The 27,475-nt window shown below is 42.7% G+C and overlaps 1 protein-coding gene across 1 annotated transcript; it reads right to left on the reverse strand.

The window, feature by feature from the left end:
- Positions 1-299: 299 nt before the first annotated feature.
- LOC137612466 (semaphorin-6B-like) lies at positions 300-27,078 on the reverse strand. Its single transcript, XM_068341005.1, has 18 exons — positions 27,055-27,078; positions 26,876-26,953; positions 13,613-13,736; positions 12,592-12,703; positions 11,469-11,529; positions 11,275-11,337; positions 9,883-9,981; positions 9,701-9,791; positions 9,323-9,442; positions 8,479-8,567; positions 8,177-8,394; positions 7,956-8,087; positions 5,969-6,118; positions 5,270-5,446; positions 4,752-4,892; positions 3,406-3,483; positions 2,619-2,680; positions 300-1,333 (listed from the first exon to the last, which is right to left on the reverse strand). The coding sequence occupies exons 1-18, from the start codon at positions 27,076-27,078 to the stop codon at positions 354-356; spliced, it is 2,799 nt and encodes a 932-aa protein (XP_068197106.1). The 3' UTR covers positions 300-353.
- Between the last annotated feature and the right edge of the window lie 397 nt (positions 27,079-27,475).

Below are 27,475 nucleotides of genomic sequence, written 5' to 3' on the forward strand. Positions count from 1 at the left end.
CGCTGTCCTCTCTCCTCCCTCTTCCTGCTGGAAGTGGTGAGAGGGAAAGGAAACTCTGCAATGCAGACACAGCAACAACTTCGGTCCATCTGACCAATTAGTGTGAGCCTGGATGTGAGTGGCAGCCCGAGCAGCCAGTCGTGAGGAGAGTCTCATCACTGGGCGAAGTGAAGAGTTGCCTCAGAGACTGACAGAGAGGGATCAGAGGGGGGGGGGATGAATGACAAATGAAGATGTCAGGGAAAAGAAAAGGGAAGGGAAAGGGGGGGGGAATGGAGAGAATGAGGAGGAAAGAGACTGTGTAAACAAAATAAAGAGCTCCAGACGTGGAAAAGTCTCCTTTGCCTCTACAATCACTGGCCGGGTTGAGTCCTATCGCCGCAGTTCTTCTTACTCATCAGCTGGCTGAGATCCACCAGCTCCCCCAGCTCCCCTCTCTCCAGGGCCCCTCTCAGCAGAGCCCGGGTCAGAGCGGGGGTGTGTTGCTGGGACATGTATGGCTGGCCACTGGGAGCGGGCATGGGGGGCGGAGGCAGGGGGACGGGGACCATGCCGTGGCTGCTGATGATGTATCCCTCCGGGGCTTGCCAACGCAAAGGCAGCGGCTCGCCGTACTCCATGGGGGCGCTGGGGGCTGACACCACCCTTCGGCGCTCAGGAGAGTCCTGCGGCGTCATGGGGTAGACGTACTCTCCCGCGGACTTCCTGAGGGGGGCTTTGGGCGTCCCCTTCATTCCTTTTTCCTGCTTGCTCAGGCAAACATAGTGTTGGCGTGGCGTGTCGTTCCTGTGACCTTCGCCGCCGTGTCTCCCGCCTCCTCCCTGCTGGAAGAGTCTGGTGGTCAGGTAGACGGAGGGGGGCATACGACAGGGAGACCCCAGACCCACTGAGCCTCCCCCCAGGTAGGTCTGGCTGGTGTCCCACCCGCCAGAGTTGGAGTCGGACAAGCGTAGGCCTCTGCGTTTCTGCTGGGGTGTGTGCTCCGGGGTCGGCAGGAAGCCTGGGTCGAGCTCTCCTGACTTCACCCAACCGTTGGGCATGACAAACAGGGTTTCCCCACCCTGGGTGCAGGAGCGTTCCCCACCACCTTGACGCGTCACGCTGAGGACGGAGCCTCCCATTCCGCCGTTGTTACTCAACAACCCTCTTTCCCTCCGCTGGATGGAGGACTGGGTGGTGTTGCGACGGTTGGCGGGCTTGTGGGCCATGATCCAGCAGACGGCGAGGCCGGAGAGCGCAGCGCCGATGGTGAACGCAGAGACCGCCGAAGCCACCAGGAGGTTGAGGGAGACCAAGCTCTCTGGTTCAATCAGCAAACTCTGCTGCAGGATGCCTGAAGATTAGGAAACACGGTTAACCTACGAAGATGGCATTTAGTGGAAGGGTACAACGGACATCCTCCTTCAACGTCTGTCCACTGAGGGCACTTTAAACTTATAATCATTATTACAATTTGCTACTTCTACGCAGAGTTTCTCCCCAAGATATTGTAGATCATAATAAATTCATAACTGTGGCAACGCTTTGAATTGGTGATCAGCTTTATACGATTACTTTCTGCAGCGATGATCATTAAAAGGAGCTTCTCCAGTCTGGCCTTGAGGTTCCACAGGCTCCACAGGCCTGTTCATGTCATTAGCAAAGACCACAAACTCTCCTCTCCTCTCCTCTCCTCTCCTCTCCTCTCCTCTCCTCTCCTCTCCTCTCCTCTCCTCTCCTCTCCTCTCCTGTCCTGTCCTCTCCTGTCCTCTCCTCTCCTCTCCTCACACTTTCCATACCGCCAGTCTGGTAAAGGAGTCTCTCTTGACAGCATACCATTACCTCAGTGTTTCCACCCAGTTCTAATCACTCCCATCTGCAGACACAGCAGCCCATGCCTCTCTTTCGCTGTTGGGAGTCTGTCAGGTCTGCAGCCTTGCATCACTGACTTCTATGGCTGTCAGTTTCTAACAAACTAGGAGTCCATATATCAGTGATTAAGGCATGGAATGCGCGATGCGCTCGTTTTTCTGTAGTCTTTTGGAAATTCAGCCAAACATTTGATTATTTGGGAGGAAAAGTTCAGAGAGACTCAGCTTTAGAGGACTGCGTTTGTTTCCACTGACTTCATAGAGGCCCTCTCTGGCGCTGCTGTACTGACATCTGAGCCTCTCAACAGAGGCAAGATCAGTATTCCACGCTAAGCTATTTCTAGCTTGCTACACCCTTGGTCATTCCTTTCTCAGATGTCGAGCTTTGAGAGAACAAAGCCTCATAACCGTGAGGATAACACAGTATTGTCTAGCAGATGCCTCACATCCTCCCTAATTAAGCTGTCTCAGACTGGGACTGTTCTGACCTGTATCAATGGAGGCTGGATCCAACATCCCAGCTCCCTTCACACCTGATTCATCTCTGTTGCTAATAATATGGTTGAATTTCTCAGTTGCAGAGAAAATTATATTACAGCCCAGATAATTAAAATGTGCTAAATCACAGAGCTGTTCTCTCACTTGATATTGTCTTTTTTTTTTCTCTCTTTTTTTTTAGGGACAGGTGTAATGATGTGTAGAGCCAGTAGGTGGCGCCTGCTCTCAGCACACAGTCTGAAGCATCCATGTCATCCTGCTGCAACCTACCATCACAGTCTCCTAGACGGGAGGTGGTGTTTCCATATTCCACGTCTTGTTGGAAAGGAAGCCTGCAGTCAAACAGGGATCAGGAGATTCAACACACCTCTCCACTTACAAATATATCAATATTGTACAGACAGGTACGGGATGTCGCTTGGATGTTATTGTTAGATTAGGGTATATCACCTGATCGAAAATAAATAAGGAAAGATATTAATTGCATAAAGAGACTTTTGAACTGCTTCAGAGCAGATAGACTGAGGATAGATGTATAAACACATAAATATAATACATGAGGAGAGATATCAGTTGTCTGAATTATTTAATAACTATGGATGTCACACAAGAGGTGCATGGAGTTCATTTGTGCAGGATTCATATTCAAAATGAAAAGTTTTCAAATTCTACAAAAATGAAAACCCTATAATAAACTTTATCCTTGACTGTCCTTGCTTTCATTTTCCATCACTTGGTAGTGTATTTTTACCAGACTGGGAGTTGAACGACTGAACGAGTGTTACCCATGTGTCTCCTGGTGGTGGAAAAACAAATTAAACTTAAGACCGTTGCTTGCCAACACAGAGGCTTGAATCCACACCTCTTAAATTGCAAGAAAACTTATTTAATGTGAAAAAGCAGTAAAAAAAATTCAACTTTAGGGAAGAACAACCTACAGAAATGAAAAAAAAATAAAACTCTTCCCACTTCTTTTATAGGATTGTGTGTGTGTGTGTGTGTGTATGTGTGTGTGTGTGTGTGTGTGTGTGTGTGTGTGTGTGTTTGTGGTCTTCACCGTGTCCCAGGTCTCAGGAAGGAGCAGGTGCTGCCTCTGGTCCAACCGCAGTACGGGTCTCTGGAGGCTAGACAGCTCCTACACACACACGCACGCACGAACGCACGCACGCACGCACGCACACACACACACACACAGTTAATGCGTTTGACCAATTTTTGCAGAAAAGAGGACAAGAAAAGCTGTGGCTCTAAATCTAAGTTATGGGGCTTATATATTTCTAGTTACCAAAGTAGGTTTGTAGTTACACATAGAAGTTCATTATGACGCTACAGTGTGAAATACTGTGTGTCTGTGGATTTGAAAATGATTTGTGATCTGTTTTTTAACGTAGCAGAGAACCTGCTAGATCCTCATCTGGTTTTTATTCTCCCTGCATATTCAAACACTCTGTATGGAGATTCTACTTGTTCGCAGGTTCCTGTGTGATTCTGGCTGGCGGTCATCTTTACATTATCACTATGTGCAGCTCTGCTTCAAAAGACCTTCTCCACATGTGCGCACTGTGAAAAGGATGTAAATCAATGCTGAAATCTCAGTAGCATTCTGCACGTTTGTACTGTACGGTGACATCCTGTGGACTGCAAGGCAATCTGGGAGAAATAAACCCACTTAATGGGTTTACCGAAATGTTCTGTAAACCTGAAAGTTAATAGCAGAGCATTATGTGAAAATGAAAGAAACAGACAGTCGACCTGCTGAATATTTGAGTGCAGAAATCCAGATGAGAATTATTCCTCGTAACAGCATTTGAAATAGAAGATAGGACTATATAGAAGGTACAAATAGAAGGTCAGCCTTGTCTGTCAACTGTCTGTAATTTCACACAGGTGTGAACCTCATAATTGGTTCTTTCATTATCTCTCATGTTACATGAAGTTTTATGAAACAATATTTTTTATCAAGTCTGAGATGAATTTCTCTCAGGAAGAGGGCTGAACTTGTAACCATGGAAACAACAGAAAAACCGCGTTTCTACATGTTTGTGCTGCGTATTAAGTTTGGAAAGAAAATTGTTATAAGGTTCTCGAGTTGTCGTCCAGTCCCCCCCCCCCATCCCCATCCCCCATCGCCCCCATCCTACTTCATTTGTAGGGATAATAACTGTTAAATCAAACAGCCTAGCTGCTGCTTAACAGATGAGCCATCCTCTTACTGCTGATTGAAACAAAAAAATTAAATTGCAGATTTTATTGGGATGGCTGCAGTAACAGACTGCGATAAAACAAAGACCAATCAAAAGCTGGCCCTTAGCAGTACTTCAGCTAAATGGCCACAGACAAATTTGAAGTGATTTTCAGCCAAAGACACGCCAGAAGTAAGAAAACCACTCGCTTGTCTCTTACTTCATGCAGCGTGAGTGCAGGTGGCAGCGAGAAGTGGGCACCCGGACCAGGCAGGAGGGGAAGGCCAGCAGCAGAGTGTGGCTGGTGCGGTCCAACGACAGCGACAGGAGCTGACGGGCCTGAGGGGAATCCTCGCCACACCTGGACACAGACGGACACGGGCGCGAAGACAAGAGGCGGAGGGTTACAGCCCGGCAGAGAGAGATTTCAAAGCTGTTTTAGACACACATCATTGTGTGATGGGGTCATAGGTCACGTCTGTCGGTAATTCAAGACAGGCGGCCTCGTGCGAATTCTTGCAACATCAGCAGTGTTTTATCAGAAGTGTGTGTATCTAAGGTTTTTTTCCTTCAGGATGTTAAAATCCAATATTTGAAATGAGTGTAATTGAAGGTGGTTCTTGAGTCCGGTTCTGAAATGGACTCGGGCCACATGAGATCTGATGTATTTGGAACGACATGCCAAAATAAATTTCTTGGCTAGAGATCAAACATAAAAGTGTCTGAGTTCCCACTCACTTCTCTGGGTTGAATCCTTCCACCTCTTCCAGAAACACGCTGCTGTGAGAGACGGAGTCTCCACTGGGAATCATTAGAAATTTAAGGATGGTTCCTCTGGTTGATCCCAGGAACAGGACTGTACGGTTCTTATGGGGACCAGCCTCTGTGTCCACCACCATTGCCGTCAGCTGATATCTAGGTAGACAGATGTTGATGAGATAAAAAAGTTTTGCTGGTGTTGAAATTTTTTCAATCATGCTTTCATTTTCTGGTCAAAAGACAAGGAGCAGCACTTTGAACCAGCTGCAGAGAAGAAAGAGATGATTGCTCTGTTCTCACATGAAGGGAATCACGAGTCGAGAGGTAACAGAAGTGTGAGTAACTCTGTCCAAATCTTTCAGACAGAGATTGGCTTTGATCTTGACTGAAAGTCTGAACTGACAAAAACTAGTTTCACAAATTTCTTTGTCTGAACCGTCAAAAATCACACCAAGATTATTGACGGAGAATCGACCAAAAGGAGCTCCAGGACTAAGAGGTTCATCGGAGTTGTGCAGCAGCTCAGATCTTCTAAATGTGAAAATCTCTTTCTTTCATGGAGATTAAAAAGTTCGAGCTCCCTCTGGGTTTTAATGTCTGGCAGATAGTTCAGCTTCACAACTTTTGACTTCTACCAAGCAGCTACACGAACACTATCAACTGTGTAGATTTGCCTACCGTCCCATCGTCTTGACCACCCAGGGTCTGTGCCCCAGTAGCGGAACGGTCTCATCCATCAGAGGGTGAGTCTTGACAAAGTTCAGCACCTCATCTGGGAGAGTAGTGGAGGAGCTAAATCTGGATCCCTGCACTGCACATCCCCCCGGTCTGCAAACGGAGGGAGAGAGAGAGAAAGAGAGCGAGAGAAAGAGAGAGAGAGAAAGAGAGAGAGAAAGAGAGTGAGAGAGAGAGAAAGAGAGAGAGAGAGAAAGAGGGAGGGAGAGGGAGGGAGAGAGAGACAGAGAGAGAGATTTGATCTTGATCTGATTTTTAAGGTCACGTTTATTCATAAAAGTCAAATTACAAAATAATCACGTTGACGCAAAATCCAAAAGAGATTCACATAAAGAAGATTTTCGATAGTTCTGTGTGTTTTTTGAACAAAGAAACATCTAACATTTTAACATTTATCTGACAAAAAAACCCAAAACAGACAACATTCTCCACAATCATCTCTTCTACTTTTTTTCCTTAGTTTTTTCAATCTATAAAACTGTTGGTCTGTAAAAACTGGTTCACCACTTCTTGTTTTACTTTTCATATAAAAGCTGGAGCTATCCAGAAACATGTTGAGGTCAGGAACATTTTTTATTTTTTTTTAACATTTGCCCTCCAACCTTTTGTGTCTTCCAGGAATTTTTTAAAATCTTTTGCGAGTCATATTTTTCTGGTATGGCCTCTTTCAGACTGTCATTTTCGTTCTCAGAGCTACTTGTATGTCAGGAGTTGTCTCAGGTGTTTCTAGAGCAATTTTCTTTGCTTTATTCATTCTTGTGTTCGAGACAGAGAGAGAAAGCAAGAGAGACAGAGCGAGATGAGAAGGACAAATGAGCCAAAGGACTTTTTGTGGCTGTAAGGTGAAAATCAAACTTTTCACTGTATATTTATAGTCATTAAGTGGCAGCAGCTTCACCTGAAAAGTACTCAGTATATAGGAGACTCAAGTCAATACAGGGTTACCGTACTTTGTAAATTTACACCACAATACTGGTCACAGTCAGTGCATTTCTGTATATTTACAGTGTATTTTCAGGTTGTCATTGGATTGGTCTGTTTGACTGTTTGTTAGCAGGATTAAGCAAAATTTAAAGGACATTATTGCTTGAAATTGTCGCCCAGTTTATACTATAGGTGATTACATTTTGATGACGATCTAGCTTTAGACCTATCTTTTAAAAAATTTTGGACCAGAAATTGAAAAATGGGACTGGAGCTGCTGGAATAACAATTATGTCAAGTTTTATTTGGCAGTGGCGAAGGTTGTTAAAACTTTACTGTCATTCATCAACTTTACTGAATGTGTTCTACTTAAAGTTAATCCTCAAAGTTCTTTATGCAGCTTTCACCCAATCATACGCACTGAGGCCACCAACGGACAACGATTCACACACCAACGGAGGACGTCGACTGCACAGATCAAACCGCCGACCTTCCAGTCGGCGGATGACAGCTGTAACTCCTGAGCCACAGCTGCCGTTCAAAATGACTAAATTGCCACTGATAAAAACTAATAATAGCAATAATTAAAAAATTAATCAACTAAAATGACTTTTTTGACACTTTGAGTGAGAGCTGGAAAGTTTGTGTTGAAGGATGCAGATGGAAACACTCGGTTCTTGCTGATGTGGATAAACCCTAACCTCTGACAGAGCAGAATAATAGCAGAATAACATGAAAATCACCCAAGTTCAGATCATTTCTCCCAGATTGCATTGCATTTAACAGGATGTCACCGTATGACATTAAGACAGCTGAATTCTGTTCGCATTTCACCTTAAATTTACATTAAATTTTGACAGTGTGGCATTACAATATTTGCTGAATACTGGTGAATTTGCCGTGTGATTGACAGCTGGAGCTTATAGCTTGTAGAGTAAGTAGACTATCAGCAGCAGCAGTGCAGCATTCAGCCTGAATTCCGCTCACACGCTCTGCATATGGATACCTCGGTTTAGGCACTGCTTCATCCGGTACTGGAGTCCAAATAGACTCGGGGGACTTCTGCTCTTTAAACCGACCCTCAAAGACATGAGCGAGTTGCTGCATGTCAAACACACACACAGCAGAGCCGGGGATGCTAGCGGAGGAAAAAAGAAGAAAGAAGAGTGGATGAGCATGAAATAGCATCTCTGCTTTGTTGTGTGCTTGTTGTGCGTGTCTTGGTACCTGTTCGGTGGCGTGGAGAAGAGACCCAGAATGACGTCCCGTCCCTGCATGTGGATGATGTTGCTGGTGGCGTGTAAGAGGTTGAAGTAGAAGTGCGAATCGCCCGGGACTGAGCAGTTGAGACGCGCCTTTAGGAAAGTGGTCCACTGCTTCTCGAGGACGCGCTGAGAACCACCGAGGTCCGCCTTGCACACGCGTGCCACGCGGGAAACCATCACCTGAGAGGAAGCAAAGGGGGGAAACATTTAAAGTCGGGAGCGACAAGAAAGAAACAAAACAAAGAAACAAAGAAAGAGATGAACCTTCTCTAGATGATGAAACTCCATCGCCATCTCTCTGAAGAAGAAATAAATATGAGGCCCCCATTCCATGGAGCTTACGAAGTAGGGCTCTGGAAAGTAATATGAGAAAAACACTGTTAGACAAACAAACACACAAACATATATACCGGAGGAGTGACGGCGTGGCGCCTGGGGCCTGATGTAACACTCTACAATCCCTGACATGCTCTTGTAATAACACCTTCATCAACGGCCGGTACTGTCCACTGGCCTCGCTTCATTAAAAATTCACATCCTGATTAATTTATCATCATGGACGGGGATGATTCATGTTATTTACCAGGCATTCATCTAGCGCTAACTTGCTCCAACTTGTTTTGTCATCCAGGGACAACAGGCAGAGCTCGGTGCATCACTCTGTCATAATCAGTCTCATCAAAAACATAAAGGTGTTGGTTGGTTTTACATGCACAGAGATACGCGACTGGGTCCTGTGGCCCATTGTTCTGCTGTTCATCCGCACCCATCACCTCAGGTTGCAGCATGACAATCCACAGCTTCATGTTTCAAGGACTTGTACTCAATACCCTGATATTATTATCAACCCAGTTCTCACAATGCCTGTTTGAGATGCTACGGATGGACATGCAAATGCATGAGTTCCTGCAAGATGTAGCTATAGAGGAGACAATATTAAATAAGTCCCTAATCATATTTGGGCTCCCTGAATGGAGCTTATTATTTAGTACCCATTTTCTTTTATTGAGCTGCTGAAAATAGTTCTAATGATTTCTGTTATTTGCTTCCTAACTGTCTACGGTGGATCTCCGGCTCTAAAGCGTTATTTATGTGACTGTCGTTGTACCTCTGAACCATTTGGAGTCGTGTTTGACCGTACGCAGGGCGGGGCTGTCTCCAAGGCTGCGATAGATCACCGCGTCGATGGCCAGGAAGTCTGTCACGGTGCCGGTGAAGAGACTTCCATCTGAGAATGAGAGACAGAGCAAAGGAAGAGATTATGAAGAAGGCGATGAAACAGGTGGAGAGACGGCACAAGGTCAGGAAGATTAAAACCAAACAAGCAGCGAGGGGTCTGGTCATAAATCATTTCTAAAGGTAAACACAAGGACAACGATGTTGCCATGTCAGGAGCTGAAAGCGGGATCTGATGTCTTGTAGAAACACAGAACTTTTCTTTTTTTTGTTCTACTCTTCATTCTTTGGTGTAAACACAAAGTATTACCTGCAAATAAAGCCACATTGGCATGGCGAGGATCATATGGGCACCGTGCCATTCCACTCACAGGCTCTCCCACCATTTCCAGAGTGTCTTTCTGCAACAGGAAAAAATAAATAAATACCGACATAAAGAAACTGGCGAATACACAGAGAACAACCAGCATGGATGGATGGATGAATACTGACTGTATAGTTGGCACAGAGTGGGTTGAAGGCGTTTGTTCCACATACAAACAGACCATCATGCTGGCTGAGCAAAACCTTGATAAAATTACGGCACTCTCCCTGTGGAAAAAACACAGAAATAAAGGTGTATAAGGTGAAGGATGGCGTTACAACTAGACTTTAAACCAAAGCTAAGTTCAAACGTAGTGGTTAGAGAAGGGGCTCCCAAAATTTTCATCCACCTACTTCAAAAATTATTTTGGCAGATAGGTGGTTAGTCAAATTTGTGATGTACTAAACTGAAATCCCAGCCATAGTTTATTAATTTCTCCTTTAACAAATCCGATCGTGTATACCTGCTTTTCCTGTGTCTTCAACACTTCATCAACCTCAGCAGAGTCATCAGCCACCACCACCACCACCACCTTACTCTAGGTGATACTACACATTTTTATGTTCTTGATGCTTCCAGGTTGCAAAGAATTACTCCTGGCTTAATCAGTGTATGTCAGATGATGCAGGGTTGCATCAATAATACATGCATTTGTGTTTTGAGCTCATTCTTTTAGGCCATAGCTATCTGGTTCTGTTTTCTTCCTCTAATGCTCTCAGCGTCTATCCATCCCAGGCCGGGGTTGTTCCATATGTCTTTGTTACTCTTTTATCACAGGCTGGATTTCTTTTTGTGTTCCAACATGTTTTCATCTTTCATCTGTCTTCCTTCAAGCGACACATATTTTCCCTTTGCTGTGTCTGCGCCTCTTTCGCACTACCTGGTGGCTGTCCTGTCCTCCTTATGTGTTTCTTTCCCGGCTCTTGTCCGCCTACGCACATCCCATCGCCACCTATAACTCCCTTCCTCATCTTATTTCAATTACATCCTCCCTCAGGCTGTGTCACTCTCTCTGCTCAGTTTGCTCTATATTGTTTCCTGTTGCCTCTTTTTCTTTTTCGATGAGTTCTGCCTAGATTGGATTTCGCCGGTAGTACTGTTATAAAATCTTATATTTTAAGACGGTGTACTCCTGTCAACCGAGCAAGCAACCCATTAAATCTCCTTCTCGTCACATTCCCCTCATATTTCAGAACGCTATCAAATATCACTTTGCATGCATACATAATTGTTCTACTTTTTAGTCTCCCCCGCAGGCTACAAATGAGATACGTGAAGAAAATTGGCACAGTGCTTGCGCGTTAGAAAATGGCTTTAGAATTTTGTGGATGTCTTTTGGACTGGGTAATACTTCACTGATCTCGTGTGATTAAGCGTTGTGCTGATTCTGCATCAACTTGATAAGATTTGTGTAAATATGCCGGTAGACCCAAATGAAAGAAGGCTTTGCTAACAGCTGTTGTGTCCGTTCATATACGCGTCTTGTGTTGTTCTAAAAGTGTCGCATCAGAGCCCCGTACCTCATGTTTGCCCTTCATCCGACACACTCGAATGTCATTTTTATTAGATTCCCACGTCCGTTTCTGCCGAAAGAATGAACCACAGTTAGTTACGCTGTTCTCCAAATACAAAATTTGTGTGTTTTTGTGTGGAAATGATCAGTAATTAGTGCATGCTTGTTTTTTTTATCAGTCTCCAAATACATGAGTCTTACCTTGCTGTAAAACATCTCATCACCTGCCATGTTGTCAAGCTCCACTCTGTACAAGTCATCTCTGCAAAAGACACAGCAAATTAGTGCTAACGGAAGAGTGATATGAAAGGAGTCAGTAAAAAGCTGCTTTTACAGTCGCCGTTAATTTATTGAATTTTTCATCTTTATTTCAGAATGAAAAATAATTTATAAAACCTTTTGTCTGCCAGCAGTTTTTTCCCATTAGACAAATAGAAATTAGAGGCTAATTAGATTAGAAAATAATGTCTCATTTCTCGTTGAATGGGAGCACTGTTGTTGAAAACCACTCAATGCGTTCATTTCTGCCACGTTTGCAGCTTGTCTAGTTGTTTAAGACAGACAGGCAAAGATTTTGAATTAAAAGACAGCATGATGTAATCAACTACATCAATTTGGAGGAGGTCATGTGACAGGTGTTATTTGAGTGTAAGCAAGATCTCATAAAATCAGAATTCATTTCACTGAACTTCTGTGACTGAAGAAATCAGATTTGTATTATATTAAGATAATAAAATATGGAATCGACAAAGTGTCACTTTGTGAACACAGCCTCGGTGCACGTCTGGAAGGTTTAGTGATTTATGATTGTTACATTATTTGATTAATTTATTTACTTGATGAATTTTTAGCAACTGTGTTACTCATAATGCTTAACATGAATCATCTGAAGATGACATATTCCCCCAATCCCTGCAAATAAAAAAAAGACAAGATTATGGACTCAGTCCCAAATCTATTTATTAGAAAAAATTTTTAAGCATGAGGCACATTAGGTATTATTTTTACAAGGTTGTATTCATTGACATTTATTTTATCCTTGTATTTTAGATAGGAAAAATAAAGTAGAGATTTTGATGCAAGCCGCCAAATTATTGCGGCTATTGCTCCAGGGACCCTGATTTCCCTTCTGCTGGTGTAAAATATATTTACGAGAACAAACAGCTTTCACTTGACATTTAGGAAAAAAGAAAAAAAGAAGCAAAAAACTGAATGTCCTCTATAGAGTGACAGCAGATGGAAGCTGAGGCATCAAATGAAAGTGAAAGGATATTAATGCGTGAGCGTCGGTAACACACAGTCGGAGGCGGTTGCTGTTGGTTACCTGGCTCCTATGTAGAGAGTGCGGTTGACTTGGAGGACCGTCTGAATGTGCAGCTCCTGTCTCTGAGCCGAGCGGTGAGCTCTGCCCAGGAACACTGGATATCGTCGCACAACTGAGGAAAAACAGGGAGACAAATAGTTCACCAGAACAAACTTAAAATGAAGCGACTTTTTTCAAGGATACTTTGACAGCTGATGACATCGTGAGCGCTTTTCCACATATATATTTATCCAAAGAGCTCAGGCAGGTCATCAAACAATAACTCTACCCTTCAATTTAATAGTATCTGCACTCAGGCTTGATGCTTTTCTTTGGAAAAAAACAAAACAGATAATGAATAGTGTGGCAGTAACAGCAGAACCAAAACACTCTCATCCTCTTTGTGTTTTTGTTTTTGCTTTTGTTGATGCATGCAGTTCCATAATTAGAAAAACTGCACACAATCACTGTGATTTAATTGTGCATAAGAGCATTCCCTCCCTCTGCGTCCTACGGTTCGGATAAACAGCGGTGCAGAAGAGGTGGAGGGAGAACGCAGCAGTATGTGACTCTGAAAAAAGTTTTCAAGAGAAGGTCAATGGTGTCCAAAGGGAGCTCTCTTCATCGGGAGACCGACTAGGAGACCTTCTCATCGTCCTTGACTGCAGGAGAGGGAGGGTGGATGTGGCCATCCATCTACACTTGTCTCCTTCCTTTCTCTCCTCCACCTGTCAGCCTTCTTTCTTATCAGCTCAATCACCCCATCCAATCCAATTGTCCTCCTCTTTTTTAATCTTTCCTGCACTTCTCAACGTCTATACCGTACCATAGTGCCCTCTTTCTATCTTCATGTCGTCGTTTCTTTCTCTTTCACGTTTATTTATCTACTCCACTGCCGTTGAGAGACACACTTGAGTCCTGAAATTTATCGATGTGCCTGAGGTAGCTTCAAGGCAGCTCCACGCCAAGGCTCCGACCCTTGAACCCTGATTTCCACATCCAGCACGGAGCCATTCATCAATGCCTCACACACAAGGCTTACCCTCTACGGGGACGTAGCTGAGAGGACTGGGTTCCTCTGGGAATGAGCCATCAGCCAGCTGAAACAGCAGGAGGAGAAATGTGAGGGGAGGAGCCGCGGTCCCCATGGCAGCAAAGCACAGGCACTGTTAACACACAGAGAGAGGGGAGATATGAATTTCATTGTGTGCTCCAAATTCTTCTTTTGGAGTGTGCAGCGTGCGAGGCTGCAGGTTAGTGCTTTACGTTTTGACAGCAGTCAAAATGATGAAATAGATAAAATGGCCACTGTGAGAATGAAATCTGCTTGACATGAAAGTGATGGGGGATAGACTACAGCCACTTCCCTTCTCCTGACAGCCTGTTCACTCCCTATTAAATCCATTCCGCTGAAAATCACCAAGAGGGCCCTTTCAAACAAGTCCTTGATGAAATGGAACAAATGGAGCTAAGTGGCTAATATAATTGTTTTCAGTTACTTCCAGACCAAATGCCCAAATTTTGCTTTAGTTTGTGGAATTATACTGTATGGCTTATATATCTGGAGTGAAATGAAAACACACGTGTCAATATTTCTCAAAAGAAAGGTGATCTTTCCAAAAAAAATCTGAAGCATTCTGGCGATGAATGCTTGACTGGCCAGTTCAGACTTTATGACCAACTCAACCCTCCTCGAAATTGTTTAAAAAAATTAATTACAATTTTAATGTCTAATAATACTTCAACATTTGAAGCATCAAAAAATTGTCTCATAGACTTTATTTTTCTACCCATTCTTTTGAAAATATAAAGAAAGTTGACAGATTTTCATTTTACCCATGATTTTTGCCTTTTGGGGAACTATATAACTGTCGTGTGTGTGTGTGTGTGTGTGTGTGTGTGTGTGTGCGTGCGTGCGTGCGTGCGTGTGTGTGTGTGTGTACGAGGTCACAAGTGCAGCCTGTCTTCAGTAGAGTTAATGTGTTTCTATTGTCTACCTGTTGTGATGTAATGGGCCTCCATTGTCAACCAGATGTCACTCCACTGTCAACCAGCTTGAAGTGAAAGACATTCTCACAGCCATATAACACACACACACAAAACAGTCATAGGATTGCCAAGCCACTATTTGTGTGGTTGTGTTCTTTTCAATAAGATCGCGTCTGTGCAATCGTATGGACACCACTACTGGTAATTAGCAGCGAATTAAAGGAATAGCTGGTCTTTGTAGTTCAGCGAGAAAAGGCAGCTGTGAAGGGAGTGACTTGTGGAGGCTGGAATTTGTCTTTCCTGATTGCCCCACGACATGAGAAAGGAAAGGCCAAGAAACATAATTCAGTTTTTGTTAAGATGCCACAAAAGGAACATAAGCTCTTGTGAAAAGCATATGAGAACTCACAATCACAAAAGTCACCCGTTCAGCCATGGTTACACTGTGTAGCTGGAGGGGCGCTTAGAGACAACGCCGCCATCAAGCCTCAGTGCTCACTAAAGGTTTCTTTACACAATACGTCAAGGACAGATATGCGCAAAGCCTTCAGAATCCTCTCCGTGTTTATTCTGTATACATTTGGAATTGTGTTTGGAACACCAACCAACCAATCAATCAATCAATCACCAGATGAAGATAGAGCGATATCCGTAAACGGTTGGGGGCAGTGTAGCTACAATTCAAGCAAGGCACAAAAAACGTGCAAATACACATGACAGCAAAGATACCTTTTGACATTTTGAATGTATTCAGTAAAATAACACAAGATAAATTTAACAACAGACCGCTGTTGTGGAAACACTTGACACTTCACTGCCCTCTAGGGGTTCAAAGTCAATGGCGATATGAAGGGAAGGAACATGATGGAATAGGTATTTATTTTCACCATCATATTTTACTACATTTAGCAAGCTAACATTTGCATATCAGCATGAGACATGCCAAAATATATCAAGTTCGAACACAGAAGTCTTGGTTTTAAAAGTTTAAAGTTTTGAATTAATGGTAGCACAACCAGGAACACAGAAATCTACAGGATTCTTCCTCTGAAAATAATAAAAATGAATGAAATTTACTGACCAACAAACTCCTATCATGCACATCAGCATCTATTTCCCTGACAAAACCCAAACAGAGGACAAACATTGCTGCACATACAGTAAGTTATCAGCATCAAACATGTTTGAATGTAGAGGCTTCTCCATGCATTGATATGACATGGCTTTTGCTCAGCCTCGCTGCTAGCCTGGTAGAGCTAACTGTCCTTCACATAAGAATAAAGAATGTTGAAAAGAAGAGAAGGTAGAAAGAGAACGCTAACAAATGAGAGTAGATGTATACTCGTGTGCTTTTGTTGGACTGCTGCAATCCTGGAAAACACAAGATTCAATAGAAAACAACTGAGCAAAACAGCTAGACTTTGAAAGAATACAATACGGAGAACATAAATATGATTTCCATGAAAATCTCAATACCTCGTATCCCCAAAACCTCTGCTTACTTCTTTTCATCCTCCATCTCTCTCCCACTCTATGACTTTAGTTCTTTCATTTCTCTTTCTTTCTATCTCTTGGCTTGTCTCTTTCAGAATAAAAGCCCTTTATGCATGTTTTCAAAGGCAAAACAGCAGGTAGGGAGGTAGATGTGTTCGTTGCTAAGGTGATGACAGCAGCTATTCGAAGCACAGATGCAGCATACTCATATACATAAGCACAGAAGCACATTCACCTGTGTTTCCAACACATCAGCTTCTGAGTGCGTTTGAGTGACAAGCTGTTTGAAGACACGGTAAAGGGATGTGAGCCTCGTGCTGCAGGCTGAAGGCCACTTAAAATGAAATTGTAGCTCAGAGATTGGTCTGACATCTTTAAGCCCTCTCCTCATCAGGGCCCTGAAGGGGGTGGGAGGTTTGTTTCATCTGACTCTCCAGTGGGACTCCCTGAACTAGAACTGATTGAGTCAGGTTTTGGGTCAGCCTCATTTCATTATGGCCATTTTATGGGAGGGATCCAAATTTGTGGCTTAAACCATAAATAGATTAGGTTTTCTCAAGCTGAGGACTGAAAGGATGAATGCATAAATTAAATGAAGCGTGTTCCAGTGAGATTAGGCATCTTATTTACAAGCTTTGTCACATTAACCCCTCGCCACTGGATGATGCATTTTTCTCACGATTTGGCACTCTTTTTTCCTCGCCGCAGACACACATGTCACATATTTTTAGATTTTCATCTATGATGTTCTTTGTGGAACGATAGTTTAGGTCCCGCCTGAAAATGCCTGTCAATCTTTTGGTAACTAGAATTTCATTTTCATGAAGGATAAAGAAATAGAGATTTTTTAAAAATTTGTCCTTTTAAAGCACACATCCAAAATAAAATAGCAGGAAATTTTCTTAACGTGGCAAGAAAATAATGGAAAAAAAAAATCATTTTCAATTTTCAAGAAAAGAAGAAAAAAACACAGGCAAACAAAACATAAAAAAGGTCTGATTCTTTAACATTCTGAGATGACAACAAACCAACATGCACAAAAATATGCACAACAGCATTTACGTGAATATCTCCACCCCTTTTCTGTATGTAGCCCAACTACAAAAAATGAACAATAACAAATACATCTGAGTAATAAATCTGCAACAGAAAAAATACCAACAATAACCTCAGGATCAATGCTGGACATCCTACTATCCTCTCCTGGGCTAACACACACACACAACCTGCACTAGCAATACCAAACCCTGCAACCAATCATTGATGGAGCCTCCTCATTACAGTGTGTATTGATTATAGTCATTGATCCATAAGATAAACCATCAGATCTGAGCAAAAGCCAATATATTATAACTCTGCTCTGAGCCAGTGTCATGAGAAAGACAGTATTTTTGATGCTCTGGGCTATTTAAAGAGGTTTAGGGCGTCTCTTTGACATTTGGTTCCCCACGGTTAAGATTTTTCCCTGCTGAGATGAAAGACAAGAGACAGAGACATGAATGATAAAAAAAGAGAGATGGTTTGAGCAGCAGAAAAAGAAGAGTGAGAGAGATACTGTCTGATACAGACTTTTAGCTCATCAAGCAATAAATAACAGACCACTGGGGATGGAAGGAATATCAAGAAATTGAGGGACGACAGACCATCGTGTGGAAAGAACAAAGGTGTGTCAGCCTGCGTTGGTGCAATCGTATTAAATGATATGACACTGACACCGTTATCATGGGATGTGTGTAATGATGTCAAAAACCTCACAGTGCAAACTGCCCTCATCAGGCAACCCAGTAGCAAATTACCTGCCGACACACACATCATTAACCAATCAGCAAGTGTTTCTCTCCGCTGTGCTTTTGTTTCACCTGCCTCAGCTAATCGGACAGACATGACAGCAGTAAGCAGCTCACTGGGAACTCTATTCAGCTCCAGAGCACGTCATCAAGCTCCACGAACGATTTAAAGTCAGTCATTATCCGTCTAATATTAACCTTCATCACACACCCCTTACTCATATCTGTGTGTATGAGTTAGACAGGGGAATCTACACACATCAGTGGACTCTGGTGTGTATTGAACATGTTCCAACTTTTGAAAAATAACAATAGCAAAGGCATTAGCAGTTGTGATGCTGGAAACACTGGTGTTAGTATGCCTGAGCCAATGAAAGATCCTTCAATACCTGTGTGACATCAGCATCCAAACACATTTCCATGGTGATGCTGTTTTGCTCTATAGCATATCTGAGATGTGTTCAGATGTGCTGCATTAAATCCATTGTTTTGATTAGGTCTGCATGCAAAAAACCTCCCTCTCTCGATTCCTCACCCTCTGTCTCCTGCTTTCTCTTCAGCTGCTGCAGTCACTCCACTCTATGCCTTTGTTACCGTAGCAACCAATAGCAAGCTAGGCAGAGACGTTCTATTGCAGTAAATGTAAAAGTGAGAGGGAGGGTTCGCCACCTCACATACACATGTGTGAGCGTGCACACGTTGATGAATGCACTTAAGCATGAACACAAATCCATGTTCATTTATAGTAGGTGTATAAACGTGTATGGACACGGATTTAGAGGGGTGGGGGTCAGCCCTCTTGACAAGGAGGGGGGGATGGGGAAGCTGCAGGCATTGTCAACACACACTGGCAGGATAATACAGCTAATTTAAAATCAAGAGATTGACAATGGAAAGTATGCATTAAGCATTTATTACACAGTAACTCGGACTGGATGCTCACAGTTAAGCCTTTTCATGGAGGGTTCCTTTCAACGTGTGATGCTTTCAGCTGAATGAGCTGGTTTGGGTCATCATTTTTCTCTTTATGTAACGCCATTAACATCTATGAAAAAGTCCAACTTTATAGGATATACGATAAGCAGTGATGACGTACATTACAAATAGGCATATGACTGTTGTCAATAGAAAATCAATAGAGACTGTAGTATACAGACCATTCTACAAAAGGTCTAACACTCTTTCACATATCTGTTTAGCTGGTCTATCACATGCAACACCTTTTCAAAAAGTTCCCTGAAAATCGGTAGAAAATCAGTAGAAAATGATGGGTGATAAACTGCTGTCAATCAGTTTTAAAGGGGTAAAACTTCCTAAATCTGCTGCTTTCATGAATCCACACCAAAATTTACTGGGTTGTTTTCAAGCTTATGTCCAACCTTCTACCAGTCTCATGGAAATTTGTCCTAGAGTAACCATATAATTCTGGTGACAATCAACCAACCAACCAACCAACCAACCAACCAACCAACCAACCAACCAACCAACCAACCAAAAAAAAGCCAAACCAGCCAGCAATCAGTCGTAGTTGAAAACATAACCTCTTTGTTGAAAGTTAAGATACACACACAAGACATGATAGCTAAATTTAAAGCATATAGTTTCATGATATATTATCATATAGATTGTACAGAACAAATTCCTTTACAAAGTCATATTTGTAACACATGTAATCACTTAGGACAGTCTGATTACAATCTGGAATAAAGTTTGATGGCTTAAGGGTAGAAATACAGACACGAGCTAAACTGGGAGAAGTGGGTCACCTTCACACTTTACTATCCAAACCCTGAAGCACTGCAGCTTCATTAATACAGTTAAAAGGTTTCCACTGCAAATGGGGAGGGCGTGAACAAATTGTCACCCCGAGATGCGTCAGTATTTCTACAGTGGTGCATCATGGCTCCATAGTAAAGAGTCCAGGTGCTAAACTGGCCTGCCTGCAGTACTGATTTGTCACCCACCAAGATTTTTTTTGGTGCATATTAAAATGTAGAATACAGCAATGGAGTCCTGGATCTGTGGAACAGATGAAACCCTACATGATACAAAAATGGGAAAACATTTTTGTCTTATGTCTTAGACAAAATTGGTCTTGTCAGTGCCAAACAATTTTGAATTGTTTATGGGATCAAATTCTAAATGAAGATAGAATTCAAAGAACAACTGATTTCTTTTGTTCCAACAATTGTGTTTGTGCTATTTTCAATTGTGTATGACGTTTCAATGATTTAGAAATCATTGCATAATATTTTAACTTGAATGTATTGACTTAGCAATCCCAAGTTTTGAAAAAATTGCCAATCTGATTTATTTATTTACATATGGAATGTGTGGGAACACCGTTCCAGCCCATGTAGCCCCTGAATATGACAAAAATGTAACATAGAAGTTATCAATCTCTTACTTACTGCAGTTTAAGGAGCTCTCAGAGCTGTCAAGAATGATTAGCACCGATTTCAGGAATCATTTGTTGTAATGGCCACTCAGTAAAATATGGACAAATGGATCACAGATATGATGAGGAAAGAGCTCAAATCGTTAATCCATTCCAGATTTGACCCGTATTTCACTGTTATAAGTCAATGATATGTTAATATCTGTTCATTAGGCTGTAGTCAGATTATTTTATGGAGAAAATATGCTTGTATATTTGCGTGTGTGTCAGGTTATAGTGTCGCTGACTAATAATCCAACACCTGACTGTGACGTGTTCCCCAGTGGTCGTATTCGTGTTCAGGTTCTATCTAAGGTATTTCTATGTTTCTGACTCCCATGACTCACTCCGTCTCTGCTGGGCTCTGGATCGCCAGCCAACTCCAGTCTGCCAGCCTCCTCCAGCCACCTGCTCCAACCAGCCCAGCACCAGGACGATAGTTCATCAGAGTCTGCCCAGCCTCCAACCGGCATCCATATCTGCCTTTCCCAGCCACTAAACTCAGTTTAAACATTCTCCTGTGTTAGCATCTCACTTTTGGGCCCAGGAATTTAGTGTGCACCAGTCAGCAGAAACGGCCCTAGCAGTTTCCCACTGTTCCAAGTGTCATTGCTAAGCAGAGCTAACTGGCTGCAGCTTCACTATTACACAACAGCATGAGAGTACCGTCAGGATTCTTCAGTCATCTGACTCTACATCAGAAAACGAGCACGCATTTAATTTTTACGACTTCCTGTAATTGAATCAGTATCCAAAACTCCCCTTTCGTAGATGAAGGCGTGAACGGAAGCTAACAGTTATTTGGATAGACTGGCTCATATATATTCAGATACAAATAGGTAGGAACCACATGCACACATACAATTACACTCTTGTCGAGAGTGGAATCACTGTGTCAAGTCTTTATCTTATCGACGTGGAGGTGATATTCCCTGAAGTGGCTGCCTGTCTCCTCAGAACAGGTCTAATCAGAGTTAAGGCAATCCGTCTTTTGCTGTTAAATATTCTAAAATAACATTCAATCTAAAGGGTCATTTATATGCTAATGCAAGGTTACCTCTGCACAGGCCTTTGACGCAGCTGTGTGCTGCCTGTTCGGTTACGTGTGCGTCTAGAAAACAGGAGTAAAGATAAAAAGGACGAGAAATGAGGATGATGAATGAAGGAAAGGGGAAGATGAAAAGTGAAGATAGCTGCATAGAGGGAGAAGAGAGATGAAGGATGAGAGGAGATTGTAGAGTTATTCCCATGTGTGAGAGCCATGGGTAATTAAAATAGGATGGACGGAGCTGGAGTTTAGCCAGAGAACACTCCGTCTCCTCTCACACTTCCTCCCAACTCAGGCCTTCTTTCCCAAAGAACACACAGTAGTTTAGATGTATGTGAATTATCAGCTTACAGACGATGGACATTATGTACATCCTGTGGGATGTGCATCATCCAGTGGGATGTACCTGAATGTGTGCTTTGCACATAAGCAGGTGCAAAGCAAGGAAACGCTCTTGAAAATGTCAAAATCTGGGATAAAAAAGACGTGACGCATCTTCATCTGAGGCTGTACTGAGTTAGAAATGCACAACAGACCAACACAAATGCAGAAACACACATGCACACACACACACATCTAAAAGACATTTTATAGTGGTGTACAAATCTGCAGCAAGGGCAAACATTACTAACCAGAGTTTGACTGCAGTAAGCACATATACATTCACTGCACAGCTTTGAGCTGGAGGCGAACGCATGAGCATTCGGTGCACGCATTCGGACACACACTGTGAGCACGGAGTCAAACACACGCACACTCCAGGTTGTACAACGGCATGAAGATGAAGATAATTACACAATAGCAGCATTGGTTTCTGACCTGCTCCTAATGCTGTTATTATTCTGTTTTGTCGCACAATGGTAATGCTGCACTTTGTACTGGATAAGGTAGCACCTCGCATATCTGTCTCTAGGGAGCATCTTCTGCTAAATCCTACCTAGGATTTAGTCATGCTGACATCATTATAATTGAACTTTAGTGATTCTTTTCATATAAATGAATCTTAAAACAAGCCACTTGCCTATATTTGTTTGTTTCACAAACCACAGCCAAACTTCTCCCTACCTTTAATTTTTTATTTTATTTTTTTTACTTCAACAATATAATGCTAAACAGGCTGTGCTAATGTCTCAACATGGCAACCATTACCATATATCTCATAGGCTTTAAGTGACTCCTCTTATATTGACTTAGAAGGAGGCACAGGCTGAAAGTAGCTCATATTCTTGTCAAGTTGTTCTTTGTGTGCTGTGATCACCAGTAAGGGTAAATATAGCTCTTTTAGCAGAAGCCTGTTAAGAGGATCACAGCTCACAATAGGTGGTCTGCACGCAACAGACAGCAAAATACTAAATAACCTGCTTGTGTATTGACACGTGCACATGTGTGAATTGTGCATGCACAAATCGGACACACGCTTAGCGCTCACACCCATGAGAAGAGGCAACTCCCCTGAGAGCTCATTTTCTCTTTCTCGCAGGTATAATTGTATTCCCGGCTGCTCTCCTCTCAGTTGTTGCTGGGCCCCAGATGAAAAGACATAATTAAAAGAGAAAAGTTGTGTTTGTTGCAAAGACAGGACGGGCGTGAGAGAGGACAAGATGAAGGAACGAGAAAGATTAGCCACAGCAAAGCTTCATCGGGCTACAAAACCCTCTGAAGTAGCTGGAAGACAAAGGACTTGGATGCGCCTTTATCTCCCCATATAAAGTCCCCCAAATCCCTGTGGCTAAGCTGCCATAACTAGCCTGCTGTTGGTTTAGGTCTTAACTGAAATGGTTGGACAACAACAACAACAACAACATATGAGGAGACAAACCATGCACCACAAATAGATATATAGCTCCATTTATTTTACTTATAGAAATAAAGAGTCCAGAGTCTGAGCAGAGGCATTTGAGAAAAAGGTTACTTTGTTATTTATTTCGCACCTGTGTGTGTGCGCATGTGGATTTGTGCGTGTGCATTTCAATCAATTTCTTTATGGAAATGAGATCACCGTTGACAGCCGCCTTCATTTCACATGGAAACGGCTGTGATGTCACTAACTAGTCAAAATAGCCAGGCAATTTTATGGCAGGATCAGCTGCATACTAAAGATTCATCTGAGAGTTCAACTGAGACTTCATACACAGGAAGCAGTAATTACCTGCTTGACTGTTGGGGGATGGATCGTAAAAGATGATGTCAGATTGATAGAGAGTGCAGAATAAATAATAAAAATAAATATACAAACACACATGAGGATGTTAACCGAGTCCACACTGCCGCGAAATCTCATAAACAACCGGCTGCTCCTCAGGAGAGGAATCAAGGAAGTTGAAAAGTCACAAAATTGAAGATGCATGGCTGCTGTAAAGTACATGACAATTTCTGCAGTAAAAACAACTGCGAAGTATTGCTCCCCAGTATGTGTGCCTGCTGAATCCACCTGTGCATCCAGCTTTGCCCTTCAAACATCATTTATCTTGTGCCGTACAATTTATGACAGCATGGACAATTTACAACAGAGTTTGCCATAAGTAAAACTCCTCTGCTTGCTATTATCACGCTCCATCTGGAAGGAATAGCCTGAAATGGCCTGTTGGGCTGCTGGAGCCCCTCTCACATGAAAGGGGAATGTTTTTGCATGACAAGGTTTATTTTAAACACCTATCTGAGGATAAGAGCAATTCTGATTATAAATAAAGTCTGCATGTGACACTCTGGTTCTCTTTATCCTGCACAATGGTTCCCTGAGGTCCACAGTCCAAGGACCCTGCAGGAAGAGGTCATCCAGCAGATTTCTACCCAGCAAGACTCCCTCTGATCTTCCAGTTGCTCTGAGGTTTGCTGACTTCAACACCTTTTTCACCATTGTTGATTTAAAACTAAAGAATCCGACCAAGCCCATCCACCACATACAGTAAACACTACATTCTGTGAAGCTGGGGCATCAAACTATCCTGGAACTGCTACTAGGAAAAATAAACATACATTTAAATCTCCTGATATGAATCATAACTTGTTTTTTTTATTATATGCTCAGATTAGAGAATAATCCTGTTTACATCTTGCAAGGTGTTTTTTTGGGGATAAAATAGGAGCTCATACTACAATTTGTAAGGAATTCATGTAAAAACTGAAACACCCCTTCATTTATAGGGAAAGGAATGATTGGGAGACCTCTCCAGACCACAGGACATCAAGAGAATCTCTAATTATTGTAGGTTTCAAAAATGTTTTTAAAGGGACACATAAGCATTTAGTTTTTAAAAAAATGCATGTGCAACGTTAAACAGCATTCTAGGTGGAAGCGCAATCTATATGCAACTGCAAAAAAAGAGAAGCGAAAATATTAGAAACAAATTTTGACCAAGTACGAGTGAAATCGTCCATGTAAGGTCATTTTACTCATCAAGAAATTTTAAACAAGTTGGTTCCAGTCCTGAAAACATGTATGCTCGAGAGAAGAAAAAAAGAAGCTAAATTACTTTAAAAACAAGAAAATGAATCTCCTGTCCACATATCTAAGACTTTGAATCTTAGTGAGGACAGAACGATCTGCAGTGCAGCAATCTGAACATTTAGTGCAAGCATTGAACTCCCATTGTGATAAAAGCAGTCAGTCGATGTTCCTTTCTGCCTACCACAGGTAAAGAGGCAATGTGTCTCTGAACGCCCGGCGTGTTCTGTTGGTATTATAGGAGCAGAGAAGCTGTTATGTTCTCTTCACTCTATTTAACACATACAGACGTGTGCAAGATCTCAGAGAGTAATTCTATATATTTCTATTAAAATGCTCCTTAGCAACCCCAGCACTTTAATCCGCCTTCAATTTAATCTGTCTGTATTATGCTGCAATCCAATCTCATTTTCTTTCCGTACTTGAGTTGGCCAGTTGGCGGTTCAGCCAATGTGATTGAATAGGGTCCCTATGTAATCAATAGAGCTCATTAAACGTCCCAGTGGGAAGTGGCCTTACCTGAGGCTCTCTGAGATTTTACTGTTTGCTCCTACCTGCCTGCTTTGCCTCTTTGCTCCAAGTTGCTCCAATATTGTTGGTGGTATAATTAGTTTTTATGATTGAATTATTCAAGCCTGGCCTTTTCCTAAATGTAGGTGGGGTTTGTGTGTTTTACATGAGAAGGCCATGGGACTGATGGGTGAAGGAAGCAGTGGATGCACCTGTTGTTCCCTGCGGTCGCTGTGTGGCGGGGTGAGCACCTGCTCACACGGGGGCTGTGTGGCGGTCTGTGTGGGCAGTAGGGATAACAGGGAGACCATTCACACCCGCTCAGACTGCCGTCTGCAGCCCTTCTCCCTCAATGCTCTTTCACTCGCGCAGCTTTCTGTTCCATCATTCATTTTTCCCATCTTTTACAATCCTCTGCCTGTATCCTCCCAGTGGCTTGTATGCCCAACTGCTATCTGCCACAGTTCATTCTTTATATCCACAATATTTCTGCTTTTTTTTCTGCCTCCCTTCCTCCCTCCCTCACCTCCCACCCCTCCCCCCTCCTTCTAGTTTTTGTCCAACCTTCCCCTTTTTTTTCTGGCCTTTCAATTCTCGCAGAAACACAAACATTAAACAGCAGGAGCTGGGAGTTACAGTCCACCCGTGGAACTACAGCTTTTATAGGATGACAATAAATTACATATCAGGCTAAATCACTTCAGTAACAGCTGGCCAGCAGTGATGGAACATTTAACTTGTGCTGTGGAGGTTATGAGTTTCTACTGTGGTTATGGGAAATTTAGTTCAGCAGTTATTGTTAAGAGTGGGAGACATATTTTGGACAAAAGACACGCTCTAGAGTTCTTACTTGAGTACTTTCAGGTTTTGTCATATTTGGATCTGTTAAAGGAAAAACACTAGGAGACAGCATCAACTGGCCTTTTATGCTAAAATCACTATACAGCAATTTTAAATACAAATGAAACATAACAAAACACAATGTGGTCCCTGCAGCCAGCATCCCGCTCCTGTTATTCCACCATGAAGGTGTAATGACATAATCAATTGACTTTATGGGCTTCCAAATAATCACATGTGACCTTTACACTTCAATCAAATATCTATTTAATAATTTAAAAAAAAAAAACAGCAGGAAATTGCACAATTAAAATGTAACATTCAGATGTAATAAGTGTTTTTTTTTACATGACGGCCTGGGATGCATGTCGTGATCTAAACATGAATTCCAGGGATTTGAGCTCGTTGGTTGTTGTTGGGCTTTTTTTTTTGTTTTTTTTTGTTTTGTTTGCAATGCAGCGTTATAACATGCGATTGCGAGTTCTCGGCACAAACCCACATGTGAAAGAACAATGATCAGCATCACGGATTTGCACGTACGAGACAAATATTCAAAGTTGCGGCAGACACAAAGAGCGATGCCGAACGGACTTCTTCTGGCTCGGTTGGAATAATGCAGCTGCGCTTTTGGTGGCAGAGATAAAAAAAAAATTGCGCACACGCCGTGTACCTGTTCAACCCATCCATGCATCCATCACCCCCGTTTAGTTCGTACAAATCCGCCTCTCAATCCCACTACTGGGCAACACACTCACCGCACAGATGGCCAGGTATGGGGGGGCGCAGGCAGGTGCCAGTCGCCAACTCGCCCTCTCCGGTCGCTCGTCTTCTCTCTGTTGAGAAAAGGGTGATGGATACCACGGCTCTGGGTATCCCAAGGCTTTTGTAATAAGAGCAGCTCCTCAGCCGCACCTCACCTGTCTCTTCCCTCTACGGTTCCTGCGCGTCGCCGTAGCATCACCATTTAACGAGCGCGTCAAAAAAAATAAAAAAAATAAAACGCCCCAAAAAATGTCTTTGCTGCACAGGAGAGAGAAACCTTAGAATAAAATGTTCAAACCGTAACCCGATGAGGTTTTTCTGTGATCCAGAATTGGCTCTTGTCCCATTATCTGTTCAGATCCTTATAGCAAAAATCCCAAATCCTGTATTATTAGGTCTTCTGTCATGAGTGGGCCGGTCAGTTGTCTGCATTTGAAAGAAGTAGTCAGCAAAATGTAATCCCCTTTTTAAATTTACAGTGCCGAGGTGAAACGTAGAACGCAGAGCAGGGCAGTCTGTTACAGCAGGGGCCCATAATTCACACCCCCTGAAACACAGTCCTGCAGTGGATCAGTGATAAATGGAGGACCTCT

The sequence above is a fragment of the Antennarius striatus genome, chromosome 18 (assembly GCF_040054535.1).
Source record: "Antennarius striatus isolate MH-2024 chromosome 18, ASM4005453v1, whole genome shotgun sequence".
NCBI classification, from domain to species: domain Eukaryota; kingdom Metazoa; phylum Chordata; class Actinopteri; order Lophiiformes; family Antennariidae; genus Antennarius; species Antennarius striatus.

What these genes read in the sequence shown, in the direction of transcription:
- LOC137612466 (XM_068341005.1), bottom strand. Translation starts at nt 27,078, where the DNA reads ATGCTACGGCGACGCGCAGGAACC. An exon ending in CATACCTGGCCATCTGTGCG is followed by an intron (nt 13,737 to 26,875) that starts GTGAGTGTGTTG and finishes GTGTGTTAACAG; the next exon opens with TGCCTGTGCTTTGCTGCCAT. An exon ending in ACTCTCTACATAGGAGCCAG is followed by an intron (nt 11,530 to 12,591) that starts GTAACCAACAGC and finishes TGTCTTTTGCAG; the next exon opens with AGATGACTTGTACAGAGTGG.